General features: G+C 39.8%; 1 protein-coding gene across 7 annotated transcripts in view; it reads left to right on the top strand.

The window, feature by feature from the left end:
* LOC128016678 (zinc finger protein 536) overlaps nt 1–17,612 on the top strand; it is a 175,171-nt gene that overhangs the window by 118,525 nt on the left and 39,034 nt on the right. For all 7 annotated transcript variants that reach the window (XM_052601365.1, XM_052601367.1, XM_052601368.1 and 4 more), the window contains 2 exons: nt 3,910–4,068; nt 9,633–11,318. In XM_052601365.1, the coding sequence (XP_052457325.1) occupies nt 3,910–4,068; nt 9,633–11,318 (1,845 nt within the window). The remainder of the gene's footprint in view (nt 1–3,909; nt 4,069–9,632; nt 11,319–17,612) is intronic.

Genomic DNA, 17,612 nt, shown 5'->3' with positions numbered 1-17,612 from the left:
CTAATTAATATTAATAATAAATGCCATTATTAACATCAAAGAACATCTGGTGCCCCTGTTTACCCACATGCCTTATATGTAGCACATTTTGCGGCTGTTTCATCTCAGAAACAGAAAAGGGGTAAACACTTTTTGAATTTAGCGTTTATTTAAATCCTAGTTTGCCTCCATGAATTTATTAGCTCATTGACACAGAGGTCAGCATGTACTGCCTGCAAGTGAGAGGGCTAGCTCTCACGTCCAGTGAATCTTACAAATGTTTGGACAGTATTTTTTTTTCTTCTTCTTCTTCTCTCTATTTGCGGGCAGGACTTGCGGTGGTACCATGGAGGGTTTAGGGTCCCTGGTGTACTCCTAAATAAAAAAATAAAATAAAATAAATAAAATAACTGTTTGTGCGAGTATCTGTGCCAAGGGGCTGGATTAGGAGATTTAGCCACCATAAATCAGCAGGCTAAATAACTTTAATCTAAAATTTCATTAAGTAGTCCTTGTCAGGTAGTAAAAGGAGGGGATAATGCAGTGGTGTTTAATGATAATTGGTGTTTGGTTAATAAATTCTGCGAGTTCCGATTACTTTCTAGCAGTCGGCGGAATGCTAGCCTCAGCAGTGTAACTAAACCTCAAATTGATTAACTCGCCTGAACCAGACTGTTCACAAAGATGGCACCGGTCCAAATCAAAAAAGAGAGAGTGCAGTGTGCGCATCAGCCGGATGGTGTTGTGTTGCTCCAGCGTAAGGAAATCAGCTCCCCCCCGGGTGCATTTTTAAAAGCCTAATGCCTTTCAAATGATGTCATCACATTTTACCTCCTCTCTCTCTCTCTCTCTCTCTCTCTCTGCTTTTTACTATCTAAATCCAAATGTTTCTCTCACATTTTCCTCGGGTGCTACAAATGAAGGAAGGTCAGTGACTGACTGTGGCACGTGACACATTATTCTAATGGATAGGGGAGACATCTTGTGTTTTTATGATTGCTTCTTTTCTCTCTCTCTCTCTCTTTTTTTTTTCCTCTGAAAGTGATATGCGAGTAATCAGAACCACAGACTGATTTAGAGTGGAAGTGTGATTGTGAGAGATCCATTAAAGGTGTGTATGTGGTGGGGGAGGGGGGTTGTTGTCATAGTGGGCCTTTGTTGTTCTTTCTTTTTTATTAGTGGGAACAGGGTGTGGTCCATCTGGAGAGATTTGAGAGGTTGTACTCACACACACATTAAATGTCACTGAGACAAACATATTTTCCTTTACTTCCCTTTTATAGACACACACACACAACTTACCAACTTCCATAATCATGTGTGTACGTAAACGAGACCAAGCAGACGGGTGAGTGACACACCTCCTCTCAGATGACTTTTCCCAGTGGCCTCCTCTCCACTTCCAGTCTATTGTTCTGGCATGTTCTATAACGCTAGTCCCGTAAATCCTCCTAAACACCTCACTTTTACATTAACCGCAGCGTTTTGGTGCGACAGACTCAATGGACAATGAGATATGGATATGGATATGTCCCGTCAAGTACTTGGAGATGCTCTTTATGATTGGTTACGGCAGCAAAAATCTCATAAGCAAATCCAGTGGTCGATGAAATATTTATGGAGATGGAGATGATTGATACCAATGTAGTTTCAATAAGCAAGTTAATCATAAATTACAGATGTAACTTCATTATCCCCATGTCTAATTATTCAGACTGTAAACATCTATAAAGGAACACTGTAGCATTTCATAACATTTTGCAGTATTGTCTAGGCCCTGGACTAAAGAGTTATTGTTTTCAGGCTTAACAGGATAATATATGAAGACCGTGGCTCGCTCGCGGCAGTCGTTTTAATGCTGTGTCTCTTACAGATTTTTCTTTTGCATAAAAAAGGGCTGAGAAATGGAAAATCAATATGCAGAAAATAGTTATAGGTGGCGGGTTATTGAGAATCTCTCTGTTCCAGACACCCTGGGCCGAGAGATGATGCGTAATATATGGGGTGACCTTCAAATGTCATAAATGTGTTGTGCAATAAACTGTCAATATTTGTGGTTATTTGGTGCAGGATGACTTTTACAGTAATTGGAACAGCCGTATTAAAAGCTGGGGAGCAGTCAGCTGATTAAAGACGCCCCTGCTGGCCTGTATATATATATATGTGTGTGTGTGTGTGCATGTGTGTGTGTGTGTGTACGGAGAGAAAGAGAAAGAGAGTGAGAGCTAAATGAAGGAGCAGTAATAGCTGTAAAGGCTTTGTATGCATGTGTCTGTTTGTCTGATGTTCTAGTATGTATAGATAATAGATGGTTTATGTTAAAATCTGGATCTAAAGGAACATTTCAAATTTTTTGAGTAATGAATGACACTCAAATGCTACATTTACACTTACATATACAATTTAGTGGTATATGATGTGTATCTGAGTGTGTGTGTGTGTGTGTGTGTGTGGTTATGGGACAATAAAGTCCTCTCTTTTCACTAAAAGCCTGTAAAAGTTGCCAATAGGAGTAATATTTGTAAGTGTCTGGGTACCAGGGTAAAGTGGGTCAGAGACAGTGTTTGTGCTTGTTTCGTCGTGAGTATATGTTTGGGACAGAAAATGGGGGCACACATCACAATGTAACATGTGTAGGCAAGTAAATTGAAGGAATGTGATCAACCACAAGAGAGAAGGAGATGCTGACTTTACTCTTTCTTTTTTAACTTCTCAAATCTCATTTGATTCTTAAAAGGAGAAAAAAAAAGCACAGAAAGAAAGAAAGATTACTTGTACAAAAGCTTTTGATTGAGGCAAATGGTTGCTAGAGTGGGTTGCGCCATTCAGACGAAGTCTCCCCTACACACACTCCGTATTGTGTAGGCACAGAAATAACAAAGCATTTACAAACCATTTTTTTTTGCATTGTGGCTGGTCACATGCTCACAGAACTTAATGCACAAAGCCAAATGCTGTTACTGGATAAATGTGTTTTTAGGGTCAGAATGTTTGAATATGTTTTATATATATATATATATATATATATATATATATATATATATATATATATATATATAACACAGTTTTTGATTTTTAGCAGAATCTTTTCTCTCCTCTATGAAGAATTAAAATTGCTTATTTGGACACCACAGCTTTAAAGCATGTGTAACCTTATTATCAGAACTAAAAACTTCCTCAAAGGACCTACTGACCTGTTTCTTATTGGTACTTTGTAAAATAACATAAAATTAATAAATAAATAAAATTAAATAAATGTGGTAGGCACATGTAACTTCTCAAAGGACCTGACCTGGTCTTGTATCATATTAACTTCTCTGGAGTGTCAAGCACTTCACACAATATGAGATCCCCCTGTAAGTCACCATGGTGTAACACTGCTGACATCTCACATATAAGCGTAGTGACTAATTATCTCTAAGTGTGGACTTGTTGACACTCTTAGACATTATTGGTGTGACAATTGCTCAATCAGAGGGGTCCTTCGTTATCACCGTTTTCCATCAACCTCCGTGCCAACGTCACCTGTCAAAGACCCTGTTGCTGACATGGCTGTTTTGTCTGTATTGTTCAACACATTCTGCCATATGCTTCCCACTAAAGATGATGAGAGGCTGGATAAAATGTTGGGATGTGAGTGTACTTGGGTGGGGGTCGGGGTGATATCTCTAAAGAAAGCTTCTGAACTGTCAGCGTTCTGTCAGGTGGCGGAGGGTGGGGAGCGGGAAAGTGGTGCACGTGAACTCATTGATGTGTTTGACTTTGTGTGGCGTTAGCAGATTTGGATGGCAAAAGCTGAAAGGATGGAGAACAACAGAAGAAACAAGACAAAAAAACAAAAAAAAAACTCTCTTCTCTGGTGTGTGGCTGGTTTTAAATGAAAGAGAACAGTCTGTGAATAATGTCTCTTTCTGGTTCTCTGTTTCTTAGATGTCGGGGAAGAGATGGCGAAACCTGTGAGTGCTGTCCAGCCCCCCACGACTCAGCACCGGGAACGGAGTGTGGGTTCGAGCATGAAGGACTGCCCCTACTGTGGCAAATCGTTCCGCACCTCCCACCATCTGAAGGTTCATCTAAGAATACATACAGGTGAGTGAGAAGTCCAAGAAGTACATTTCCTGCATTTTAGATATGTGTATTAACTTGATGTATGTATGTAGTGGTGTACAAACCTAATCACAGTTTGTATTGATGTTAGTGATGCACTTTTATACAGCCCGATTTAAAAACTCTGAGCCCATAAATGAACTTCAGGTGTGTGAGACAGGACGCCCCGGCCCAGCAGAGTAATGATGTGAGCAGTGCTGGTCCAGTGGCTGTCAGGAGACCCTGTTGTTCCACCCAAGAGCAAGGCTGAGGCTCACTAGCAGGCACAGCTGGCCTAGTTCATATGAAGAATAACCAGGATAAACACTCAGAGGTCACCTTAGATTCAGCACACTGCTGTCTCTGTTTATGTGAACGAGATGTGTAAACATTGACAGCACTTTAATATGTTCATTATTATTAGTATTGTTATTTTATATTTGACAACAACAATAATAAAAGGCTGTAATGTATTGCTTCCATACACAGATTATTTATAATAAATATAAACAATATTCAATTAAATTACTAAATAATATTATACATAGTAACATCAAATAAGTGTTCTGTTAAGAATGCTAATTATATCAAAATACATTGGCTAGACCAATGAAAATAATTGTATGGGTCAGATCAGAAATACCTGCACATTTTCACAGTGAAGCTTCAGTCATAAAAAGGACAGACATAAAATAGAAAGAAGAGAGAGAGAGAGATAGAGAGAGAGCAAAAAAAAGAAAGAAACAGCTTTCTATATTCAGCATAATGTGAGCCCAATCCCGGGGTTTTTTTTTTTTTTTTTACTGTAAATGGAAATCACTCGCAGCTCAGAGAATCGATGGTTGTTATTTATTTTTATTTTTTTGGTATGTGCATACAAGGAAGAGCGGAGACCACCCAGATGGTATTTGTCCCACTTAATAAGAAGCACATAGCTGTGCTACTCTGGAGCATAAAGGTTGATTATAAGGCATGCTTAACAGTGGAGCTGATGTTTAATTCTCTCAGACTGCAGCATTTTCATCTTCTGCTGTAATAGAAGCACAGGAAATATTGTTACTTTTAAATATAGAACTCATATAAAGGGTGCAGAACGCTCCCATCTGCATTTGGTATTATCTAATATGGACTGGGAGGCAGTTTTTTTTCCAATGACTCAAAGTAGGAAATCTAATTTTTATTATCATTATTATTTTTTGTATATATATATATATATATATATATATATATATATATATATATATATATACAGTATATGCAGCATACGGCTAGATAATGTTGCACATAAAAGACTGTTTAATGTTCATGTAATGACATGCAGTCACAGTAAAGTGTTTAGGTTTTCTTTAAACAGAGGGGTTAATGCTTTGGAAGGGCTGGTTATATCCTCCTAGCAGGAGAGCAGCGGACTGAGTGAGGAAATATGTTTCTAGCTGAGGGAGGTTGAATTATGCCTGCTCGAAGCAGGGGGTAAGGGTCCCCAGTAGAGCCGTATTTCAGCTGAGAGGAAACAGAGGCCCTCGTCCCAAGCCTTCGTTAATTCACTCACTCACTCCGTTACCGGGATGGCCCACGTGTGTGCGGTGTGGCCCGAGTGCATTCAGAACCGGACACTACGCTTTCTGCCAATGCAGCAATTTACACTGACTGGCCCTGATGTATGTGCAAAATGTGTGATTCTTCGCTGAACGGTTATAGGTTTGTCATAAAGATTCCCGGCTGACAGACATCTGAGATACGACACAGCTCTCTGTCTAGCTCTGCTCGGATAATTTACAGGAACAACAGGCCCTTCCGATCAGGCTGAAACTATGCCGTTGACATTAAACAAATATCCTGCCTTGATTTAAAGCAATCAGACATGCAGATGACACAAAGCGGGCCTCAATCCCGATGCCGTTATCCCATCACAATGGCGTTGCTTACTGAGGAGGCCAGGGCATTGTGCGACACAATGTTAGATTAATGACTCTCTAACGTCGCCTTGAAAGGAATGAAGTGAATTTAAATTTCTCCAAAAGTTAAAGAGCTAATGTTACAGTATTAATTTCCTTTCCAACAGTGAGAGGGAAAATATCCATTAGTGAAATTAAGCACAGTTTTCTAGGTAGCTAACATTGTGCAGTGTATAGTGTGGGGCCACAGCTAATGAACACTGCAGTGGGTGATATTTCATTATACAAATTAATGCTCACATTTTAATGGGAAAGTCACATAATGAATCTAGGCTTCAGTGACAGCAATTAGAGACACAGATTGTCCCCTTCTGGACAAGGCAGTATTTAGCAGTAAGCAGCTGTAGATAAAAAATAAAAAGGTCCTTGCTCCTGACAATGGCTACGCATAACTTGAGGCTACAGGATCACCAGCATGCCAGACGAATCACCTTTGTTTGAAGAGAGACAGAGGAGAGACAGGAAAAGGCCGTGTGAGTTCACCTTGGTGATTGGGAGCCATTAAGCATCTTGAGCGAGACTTGAGTTGGATCCGAGAAGAGTTGGATCACATGGCTGGATGGAAGTTTATGGTTGTATCGAACAACGCTTTAAGGTTTAATTTGAAGAGGGAGACAGAGCAAGCAAAGAGCAGAAAGAAAGCGTTCAGGTCTGTGGTCAGTTGCTACTGTTCCAAACCATAAGCATTGCAAATAACAAAGGTCACTCAGCAGACTCCCTGGAGAAAATTTGACTGTATTGCCTGACGCATCGTTTGTGGTTTATCTCATTTTGTCTGTATTTATTTAGTTTTGTTTTTGTTCTTTCTGGTAATGCTTATTAGCTTACTACATGGTGAGTTAGTTCTCTAAAAGTCTATAAGATTAATGGAAGGGTTGAAGTAATGGGCCATACAAAAAAGGGTGATTTAAAATGTAAATATAAGTTGTTGGTACTATGTGTATGGCTTAAGAACTCGAACACCTTAACATTTTTTTTTTTTTTTTTTTTTGATTTTTGATCAATTTTTGTTTCTACATTTTGCATAAATAAAGCATAGCTTAAGGAAGAAGATAAAAAAAGCGCAGTCAATCTCTCTCTTTCTATCGCCCTGTGGCATGCAGGCTGTCTTTTCAACATTCTGTAAAGCCATATGGAAATTCATCTTAAAGTATGTCATATCTATTAACTATTTTAATTGCCCTTCTGTAAAGGCTGTGGGTGTTTATTCTAAACTGTTACTATGGAGTCATGACAAATCACACAAATCCATATGAAATCAGTTTGCGCTGGACTTCTTCAAGTGTTGAGATTAAAGCTAGAACTGAACTTGCGAAATGATAATGGATGTGTATTACTCACAGCGAAAGGTCTCTGTAATTTATATAAAGCCTGTCACACTCTACCAGATGGCAATTTGATATGTATTTTTTATTCCTTATTTTTGTTAACACAGTCCATCAGCCATAAGAGTGAACATTGGAAACTTTTTTTTATTTCTTTCTTTCTTTCTTTTTTTTTTGAGTTTTGCATTCTCTCATTTCAAAAGATGAAAAATAATAATCTTTTTACCTCTCTGCCTTGGTTATCCATTTTGTTTCCCCGAGGTTGTGATGTTTGTGTGGATATCAATTAAAAGTGGATTAACGGGTACATAATGACCTTTAGCAGTAAATTGTGTGTAATGTTGCAAGGCAGGATACAGTATATTCCCCAGATGTCACACGTGTCCCTGACGTATGATGGAACAGATGTCTTACTGAGCCCAAATGGTGCACAAAGAACATGCCACATGCACAGAGACTTGCACAGGCACTGGAACACACACCCATAAACATACAACCAACAACAAAAAAAAAAAAAAAATATATATATATATATATATATATTATTTAGTTTATATAATTATAGTTTTAGCAACATTTTTAGAACAAGTTGGGGTGGAGACACACAGATCACTCTAATTTTACTCTAATTTTTATTCTGGGTAAAGAATATCATTCCTTCCAGTTAAAGGAACTGAAAATGATCATTTGCATCAAGGACGTTTCCTTATTGAATCACACCAAGCCTCTGTTATCCTGCTCAGAGGATAAGCACTTATTGGGTTAAAAGCTCATCTGGTATGATGTCTTTTGAATATGCGCTTCAAACACTCTTGTGTAAAAGAACAAAAGACCCCCATTTTTTCTCACCCTCTCTCCTGCCCTTCACTATATGTCCCTCTGTATGTTTGTTCTTCGCCAATATAGCATTGAGTTTATGTTTGCGATCCTTTTTTTAGGAAGCTGTGCAGTGGGTCTGCAGATCTTCCATTCTTTTTTCTGGAATGGCGCCCTCCAAATAATGATAAATTACTTGAGCACTATGCCATTTGCTAATTATATCCATGATTTACTACAGAGTCAGACTTAAATCATTCAATTCAGTCTTGCGTAACAATGCAACATTTTTTCTGGGTTAAAAAATGTTTTCCATGTGTATAATCTAAGCGTTTATAGCCACACACACACATACATCGACAAACATGGTTTTATATTCATTTTCCCATATCCCTCCCACTCCCTCATTGTTTTTTTTTCCACCTCGCACATCATCATTTAATTCCTGAAACTTTACAATGTCTTAAAAATCAAGCCTTGCATTTAGTTTATTGCTTATTGATCTTATAAATCTAGCTTTCATTCCAAGCCTATTCTAATTGTTGTCAGATAAATATTTTATATTGATATTGATCAAATCATGCTAATACAATTTAGACTCGTTGTCCTTCTCTTTGTTAAAGCTACTGTCTTTTTACTTTTAACAAGCATTCTTGTACATTTGTATGTGTCTTGCCTGCATGCCTTCTTTTACATTACATTTCCTGCTGGTTAGTATTTTGTAATCCACAGTGTGAGGCTGCCTTATGAGGAATGTTCATGTGCAACACATATGGTGTGTTTATATCATTTAGTCTATCTTCATTCTCAGATGAGGACCTTTTATTGGGTGCATTTTGGATTGAGGGGTCACAGTTGTCATCCAGGGGGAATAAAGAGCTTCTGTGGGGCTTGATTTATCCTCACAGTGATAAACTGCAAATAGAGAATGTCCACAGAACTGCTCCACCACCAAGGTAGAGGCTTGACAGCAGACAAGGCCAGGAGAGAGACAGAAAGTGAGAGAGTGAAAGACAGCAACACCACAAGCCTGCAGTTCTCCATGTGAACAGAGATAACATCCAGACAGTTTTGTTGTCAGTTGAAAATATGATCTCTGTAGTGGACTGAAGGCACCATATGGTGATATGTTTTTTATGGCGCTGACGTGAGTGATGGCTCACTCCTAGGATCTGGATTGAGCTGGATCGACCCGTATTGAAACTCCTCCCTCCTCTCAAAAAGGCTGATGGACTGTTTACTAAGTGATAAATGTGGTTGAATGCTGCAGAATGTGAGATTTAGAGAGGCTTGACGTAATCCCTTACATGATTCCTGTCAAATATTTACATGTTGTGTTTCTTTTTGCTCTTCTTCTGACAGGTGGAACAAGCCCAGGGTTCCTGCTGAGCTTGTTGGCACCTTTGTTATTACTGCTGTACTGACATCGGCTACTGTCTGTCTTTGTTTCTTTCTATCACTCTCACTGTAGGTGAAAAGCCCTACAGGTGCCCTCATTGTGACTATGCAGGCACTCAATCAGCTTCTCTGAAGTACCACCTGGAGCGCCATCACCGTGAGCGACAGAATGGTAGTGGCCCCTCAGCCAACCACCCTTCATCTTCTGACCACAAGGATGACCACAGCAAGAACAGTAGTAGCAGTGGGGTCTTTGCTCGACCCGATGTCCTTCGCGGTGTCTTCAAAGGGGTAATGCCTTCTGGTCTTGACTTCAGAGGAGGTCAAATGCTCCCACAACAGTGGATACCACCCGGAATGCTCTCACCCAGAGACAGAGACCGTGAAAAGGAACGGGATCGCCAGGGACCAGGGTCAGAGGCCACCACAGAGAGCATGAAGAGTCCTGAAGGGCCAGCCTCTGCAGCGGACAGTCCTGCCAGCTTCTCCGACCTCGGCCGAGCCTACCAGAGTATGGTGGGAAATGGAGTCAACTTCCAGGGCTCCCTGCAGGCTTTCATGGACAACCTTGTCCTCAACTCCATGAAGAAAGAGAAAGAGATGAGAGAGAGACAGCTGCATAGTCAGCACTTTAACCAGGAGAGTGCGGATGCCAATACCAAAAGAGCCAGTGAGGCCAACCAAGAAGAGAATCCCACCAGTGACGTCAAGGCAGCTGTGGGTGGCCGCTCCCAGTATGAGCCTCTGGATTTGTCTGTTAGACCTGAAGCAGGGTCCCTCCCTGGAGCTTCCATCACCATCCAGGACAATGTCGCCTGGCATGGCTGCCTCTTCTGCTCTTTCACAACTCCCTCTGTGGAGCTGATGGCCCTCCACCTGCAAGCAAACCACCTGGGTAAAGGCAAGTGTGGAAAAGATACTAAGGAGCACCTCCTGGGAGAGCCTTCCCATGCAGGAAAAGCTACTGGCTTGGCTCCTCCACCACCAAGCCTTCTTCACCACCATGAGGGAGCCCCGTCCAGGGACAGAGAGACTGAGTCGGGGGATCTGAAGGGACAAGCAGGCTGGTCCAACCATCTGGAGCAGCCCTCACATGGAGTCTCCATGGGCACATTCTCCAGTGACTTCTACAAGCCCTTTGGTCCTTTGTATGATGGCTCTTCTAGAGGGTCTGTTGGATACCTAGACCAGCAGCAAATTCAGCCCAATGATATGTGTGGTCAGGGCCCTCTGGATGACCTATCCGACAAGGCGTCCTGCAGTGAAATAGAGGCATCTGAAGAACATGGCGGCCAGTCTGAGGAAGATGAAATAAGTTGTGACAAATCATTGCCGAACCCCACTGCTACAGAGAGGCATATGCATTCAGATGATGAAGATGAGGCAGAGGATGAAGAAGAGATGGAGATGGGTGATGCTGAGGAGGAGGACCATGGATCCATGCAAATGCTTTCTGAATCTCCATTGTCAGGGAAGGACATCCAAAGATGCAAGCTGACTATGGGCCCCCAAAGCTCTGGCCTTTCTCCTCCTCAGCCTCCTACCCCTGAGAAGCAATGGCACCAGCAGCAGACAGGCCTTGGTCTTCTGACCCCAAGCGGTGGTCCTGATCATGCCCACCTGGAGCATCAGATGAACATGTTATCTGTCCTACGGGCCTACAGTTCAGAGAACCTCGCAGCCTTCAATGGAGGCATTGGCGGCAGCCCCAATGGAGGAGGCAGTAGCACCAGCAGCATGAAAAGAAATGACCCCTCTGGTGAGTATGACAACATAAACCCCTGTTTTAGTGTCACAAATTAATGAACAGTGACTTTCAACATGACATACTGTTATACATGCACACTCTCTGACAAGTAACACATGGCATACACTGCATTATGAGCAATACATCATCACTACAGCATCTACTATTTCTTATTTGTGAACCAATTACACATTTAGACATTTGTTCAATGCTTCTCTCATTGGTCAGAAATGCACCAATACAGAAATTCTCTAAAGGAACAAGATTTGCTTTTGAGTGATTTCAACCTTATTTCGGGCAAGTTTAGAGACCATCAGGATGACAAAGTAACATATTAATCTTTGTTATATTGTCATTTTACAAGAGCTCCAGTCCCACCCTCTCTCCTTCCCTCCTCTTTCTGGGAATAAGGGTGTCTGCTTTGGAACAGACCAGGAGCTGACGGTCCCTGTGTCATCTCTAGCTCACAGAACTTAACTATCTTAGCTTTCATAAAAGCCTCTCCCAAAAGCCCATTACTTTATAAGAGCCCAGGATCTGTGGCCTTGTGAAAAATGATCTGTCAGCTTACATGATTCTGTTAAGGTTACTGGTGCTCCTCGAGACTACCTTGTTTTGCACTGCCCTTTCTGAAAATTTGGTGATAAAAAGAATAAGAGAGTAACTGTGAATGAAAAAAAGGAGACTGAATCCCTAAGAACTGAATTTGTAGTTTGGTTTGGGCAGCTGTAGAAGAAAGTAAGTGGGCGCCACAGCCTTTAGATTACCTTTTTTAGGGTATTTCTTAAAGAGATCACTTTTGCTTAAGTGAAACGGGTAATAAAACATACTGTATCTATCCTCCATTTTCCTTTTGTTCCTAATATATTATTCATTAAGGAGGTGACTAATTTTCAATTCTGGAGTTGAGACAGACGTTCTTAGTTTGTTGCTTTACATTGGTGTTATTACTTGTACTCTGCAAACACAGAGGAGCAAGGCAGACATAATGTTTTGCTCTCAGTAAAACAATCTTACTGCAAATAGGTGTTGGATTAAACAGGGTGGTTTAAACTGGTTTTGCAGCTATTTTTAAGAGACTTTAAAAATATGTTTAATGGAGCTGCTTGATTCTCACAAACTTGTTCCTTTCATTTGTAACTATCATATTGTTCATCCAGTTCAGTTTATTTATGTTGTGTATTGTGCTTGATTAGTAACCACAGATGTATCAACAGTGATTTGGATGAAAAAAAACTCCATATAGGTATCAGTTAGTTATTTTAGTAGTAGTTATTTTATTTAAGTGGTTATTTCAATATAAGCTGTATATAGGTAGTAGACTATATATGGTATTTTTTTAGCCCAGAGACATTTGGATCTCTGTTTCACCATAGTGTTTACCGAAAGTGAGTCAACATCTAACACTTATGTCAGCTGAACGAGTCGACAATGTGAGTCAGTTATCTTGAGAAAGTAAAATAAGAAAGAAAAAAGGAAAAACAACAACAACAACAGAAACAGGCAACATTTCTAGTCTTAACCCTAGGAAACCATCAAACCATTTATGTGTTAAAGATAATTAAGCATCTTTCCACCGTGATAGCTGTAGTTACAAAAGAATAGAAACCCCATAGTCTGTTTTTACAGCATCTTTCTAACAAGGGAAACAATAAATGCAATAGAGAGAAAAGTAACAAATAAATTATTAACAAATAATGGTGCTTTTGACCTTTTAGTTATGGAAAATATGTCATGGAGAAACCTGTTACATTTTTTGTATTTAGAGGAGGTCATTCACTTGGATGAAAATGAATGCTAGTTTTTGTCATCATAGTGAATGTATCATATTGTAATATCCTTTAATCAAAGATATTTGAAAAGTGCCCTTGTGACGTCCTTCTCTCTTGCTGCTGTGAAGAGGGAATGACCTTTAGAGATAAGGCTTTGTCTAGAGAACAAAAGTTTTTTGTTTGACATTTTTAAAGCATGACTCCATCAGTGTGTCGCTGGTGGTTGCTGACGGGCAGCCGAGAGCCGCTGTATACACTCTGACTGTGTGGGTATGTTTGAGTAATACATACACTAAAACCATTGAATAACAACAAAGAGAATTCAATCATATATATATCATTTTTTTAAGCAAAAATTTATGAATTATCATCCACACCATCTGTTCTGTATTATAGTATATGGACTTTCACAATTCACACCTCACCAATGTTATGCATATCAATAAATTGAATCAGAGGTATAAAAACAGCACATTATTTGTATTTATTATTATTTATTTTTTTCAGTTTGAAAGATGTAAAATGCCATACAGGTAGAACTATCTGATCCTGAACTTTTTGTGCTCGCATCTCTTTGTACAAAATTGAGTGAAACATTCTGCATGATTCATTGGGGCTGGGCATAGATGAAGCAAACAATCCCTCTGAAAATTTAATTTGCGGCAAAATATGATTATCTGAAGTAGATTGGCATTAGGTTTGTATGCAAATAGTGCATAAATCATTAATATTTAGAAATCTAAGCTGAATATGGTATGCCTTGACATCTGGGATGGAATGACTGAGAGCTATTTTAAAGTGACACCCTTATCATTATACCACACAAACACACTTTCTCTTGCATGCCAATTATCCTACATTCTTACATCACATTCATAGTATTATAGATTAACCCTCACCCATATTTACCATGTACATTTTCCTTTTTTTATACTGAAGCTAGGTTGAAATTATATTAGCATTACAATAGTTTTATTTGTAGCATAGCACGTATTAATCATGAAGTATAACTGTGATTTAACGCAGTGATTTAATGATTTAATTCTGTCAGACACCTCAGACTGTGTGTAGTCTAGAGGATTAGCTTTGTATTGTTCGCATTGCTTAATGGCCTTGTTCCATTGTGCAAGGCAGCCATTGTGTAAGTGTATCATATAATCAATACTAGGTCTGTTAGTGGCATATCTTCATCTATACATTGAACATGTCTAGAGCATTGTGTTCTTTGTCTTTCTTTTGCTCCTCTTTGTCTTCCCCTTAATTTAACAACGTATCATCAGTGTTATAATAAGCACACAGCAGTCCCAGATATCTGCAGCACCTGTGCAAAATGTTTAAGGCCAGCTTATAGTAAAAACGTGGCCTTCAATGCTTTTTAAATATTTGCTGGTGCACTTTAAGAATCGAAACGTGTCTCCAGAAAAAGTGCTTTCATTTATAGTGAAGCACCACTTACAGCGAAGGAAAAAGGGCAAACGAGAGAAATTAGATTATTAGCGTCCTTTCCGTCTGCCGCCATCACTCTCGCCGAGCCTTTCGCACAATCTCTACCCTCACCCCGTTTCGTTTTTTGTTGTTGTTGTTTTCATTGTCGCGGTCGTCGTAGCTTGCAGTGTAAACAGTTATCTTGATTCACCCGCCCTGTCTCCATTAGCCGTCATGAAAAATGGCCACATTCAGATTTCTCACAGGAGAAGTTGCGAGCGCGCATTTTTAGTACAGAGCGAGCCTGTCTAAAGTGTGTGAATTTTCATCTCTAACCTTGCTTAATAGTATAAAGTGTGTGTCTGTGTGAGAGTCTGAGGCCCACAATGGTGCTTTGGAGCCCAGGTTTCAGTTGTTTACTGCTAAGACCCGTCCAGCCACAACCCACAATCCTGTTTTGCCACACAGTCAAGACATTCCTCAAGTGATGTGTCTGTAGTAGGCAGAGAAAGAGAGATGGACAGAAAAAGAGGGAGAGAGGATGTACGTATAGAGAGATCAGATTTGAAGGACTGCTGTAAGAGGGGGCTGCTCACCCCAACCCTCCTAGTTCACAAGGCCATGACACCCCCTGGTGGAAAAGCAGTGAACCCTGTCCCCATTCACTCCAAACTCCGAACACTGAGTGAGAATGATAGATGATTGGAGACGGAGAAAGAGAGAAGGAAACAGAGAGAAATAGGGACTGGGTGAGAGATGTATGCTTAGGCGGATTGGTTTATATCTTTCCTTTTCTTCTTCTATGCAAATCCCTTTGGGTTTATCAATTTACAGTGTGTCCTCCTTAATATGTCACGGCAGACTTACAAACTCTGATATTTAAAAAAGGCCTTTATAAATGATGCAGTTGAATATACGTGTGAATTTACTCCCAGTATTTTTACTCCTTTGATTTTAGGGCCTGTCTGCTAACCTGTGTGCGCGTGTGTGCATGTTAGCATGTATCCCGCCCAGCAGACATGAGGGGGTATAGTTAAAGGTAAATGGTGTTTAGTCACCAGTGGCTAATTATCACTGTCAGGAGGGTGTAGGATCAGAGCCTATCTCGGCTGGGTCTTGACCGCAGTCTTGTGTGGGTCAGAGAGAGTGCACTACTTCCGGTCTTTCTGTCAGCCTTAAGTTGATCTCCCCCATCTTTCCCCCTCGCTAACTTCTAACTTAATATGATTCTCTACCTCTCACTCTTTCTCTTGTTTTCGGAGTGTGGTAATAGAGCGCTTGTGCGAATGTGTGTTGTTCTCTGACCAGGTTCTGTTATTATAATTAAAAACATATGGTGCCTGCAATGCGCACAGTGAACCCACAGATGTAATGCAACAGACGCGACTTGTGACTTTCTCTTCATACCGAGGAACAGGATAAAACATCCTCACATGCTCGCACTAACATCACACTTGCTCGTAAGTTACATTTAGTATGGAACAGAACTTTCGTGTTCATTGTAATATTCCATTACTCTTATTTCCCACAAAATTTTCATCACATTATATATTTCAGTAGACTTAAAATACAATATAGCTGCAGTTGTCAATGTGTATTTATAAACGACTTTTATTTTTTATTATTGTTATTATTATTTTAATTATATAATAATGATGATAAGTATCGAAATCAATGTTTAATAAAATTATAGATTTAAATATATTTATGTAATGTAATGTAGTATAATATGATTCTTTTATAGAAATTTGAGACAATAAAAATACATTTTAAATGTATAAATCCACTTTTACATAGTTTATGATTATTAAATAAAATATTTAATTATTAGAATTGTTTAATAATGACAATTATATATATATATATATATATATATATATATATATATATATATATATATATATATATATATATATATGTAAATTATTATATTTTGTACAAATATTGTTTTTATGTTTTTACTTAATGATACACACACACACACACACACACACACATTCACATATACAAAATCTGTACTGTACATGACCCAATCAGAACAGACCTGCGACCCACCAGTTAATAACCACTGCCATACAGTGTGTAGTGTTCAAATTCTCGAAATATTTTTTCTTAGAAACACTTTACTCCACGCACAAACACACTACTGCATGTCACCTCAATGACATGCTCATTTACCACATAGCAATTACTACCAAGTAATTATTGCGGTCTCCTAATTTACGGACAACTAGAACTATTACAGACGCAGAGAGAAAGTCAAAGAGAATATAACACAGAACAGACAAAACATCACTTGATTTCCTTTTTTTTTTTTTTTTTTTTTTGCTATTTCCCTTCCATAAAAAAAAGAGATCTCCACACTCAAAAAGCGGTGCAGGGATGAAACTTGGTAATTGCCAGTAATGTTGTCCTCATCAGGTGGCTAATTAACAGTAATATGGCTCGTGTTTGTCTGTTAATATCCACGCAGCCCCTGCCTTTGGGCGACCACGGAGAAGCGGGAGAACCCGTGACATTCTGATGATGTGTACGGCACGAGGGTCACCAGGTCTGTGTTTTATGCACACTTAATCCCTCCCCTGGGAACGCTGAGGCGCTCCGTAATCTCTAGCTCCTTACCGTAGAAGTCCAAACCAGAGAACCTGTGGTGAACCGAGTTTTACCTATGACTGATTTGTAAAAGACTCCGAGACGAATCATTCATCTCTGACAGATGACATTTAACCTGTCACCGGGAGTTTAAATGCTGTCAGCCTCCGAGCGCACTGTTGTGGTACATTTAAGAGCTGTCAAACAGTCTTATTACAGAGTAAAGGTAGACTCTTGACATGACACAACAGACTGTTTCTCTGAGCCTTGTCCCACGCTTCTCCATCTTAGAGCACACTGCCGGAGGGGAGCGCTTTCACCAAGACTGCTCGCTCTCTTTCGCTCTCGTTGGAAGTCTCTGAGGTGACAGACAGTGCTGGTGCTTCTCTACTCTTTCCATTGTGCGGAGTGTGAAGAAGGCTCGTCGGGTGAAGGCGAGGTGCTATTTCACATGTTCAATATTACCATTTTAACTTCAACCTGGGTGAATTAGCGCCTTGTCACTCAGGGACGTAAA

Source organism: Carassius gibelio, chromosome A7 (genome assembly GCF_023724105.1).
Source record: "Carassius gibelio isolate Cgi1373 ecotype wild population from Czech Republic chromosome A7, carGib1.2-hapl.c, whole genome shotgun sequence".
Classification (NCBI taxonomy): domain Eukaryota; kingdom Metazoa; phylum Chordata; class Actinopteri; order Cypriniformes; family Cyprinidae; genus Carassius; species Carassius gibelio.
Note: the sequence above shows the minus strand (reverse complement) of the source record. Positions and strands in the feature narration are given on the sequence as shown.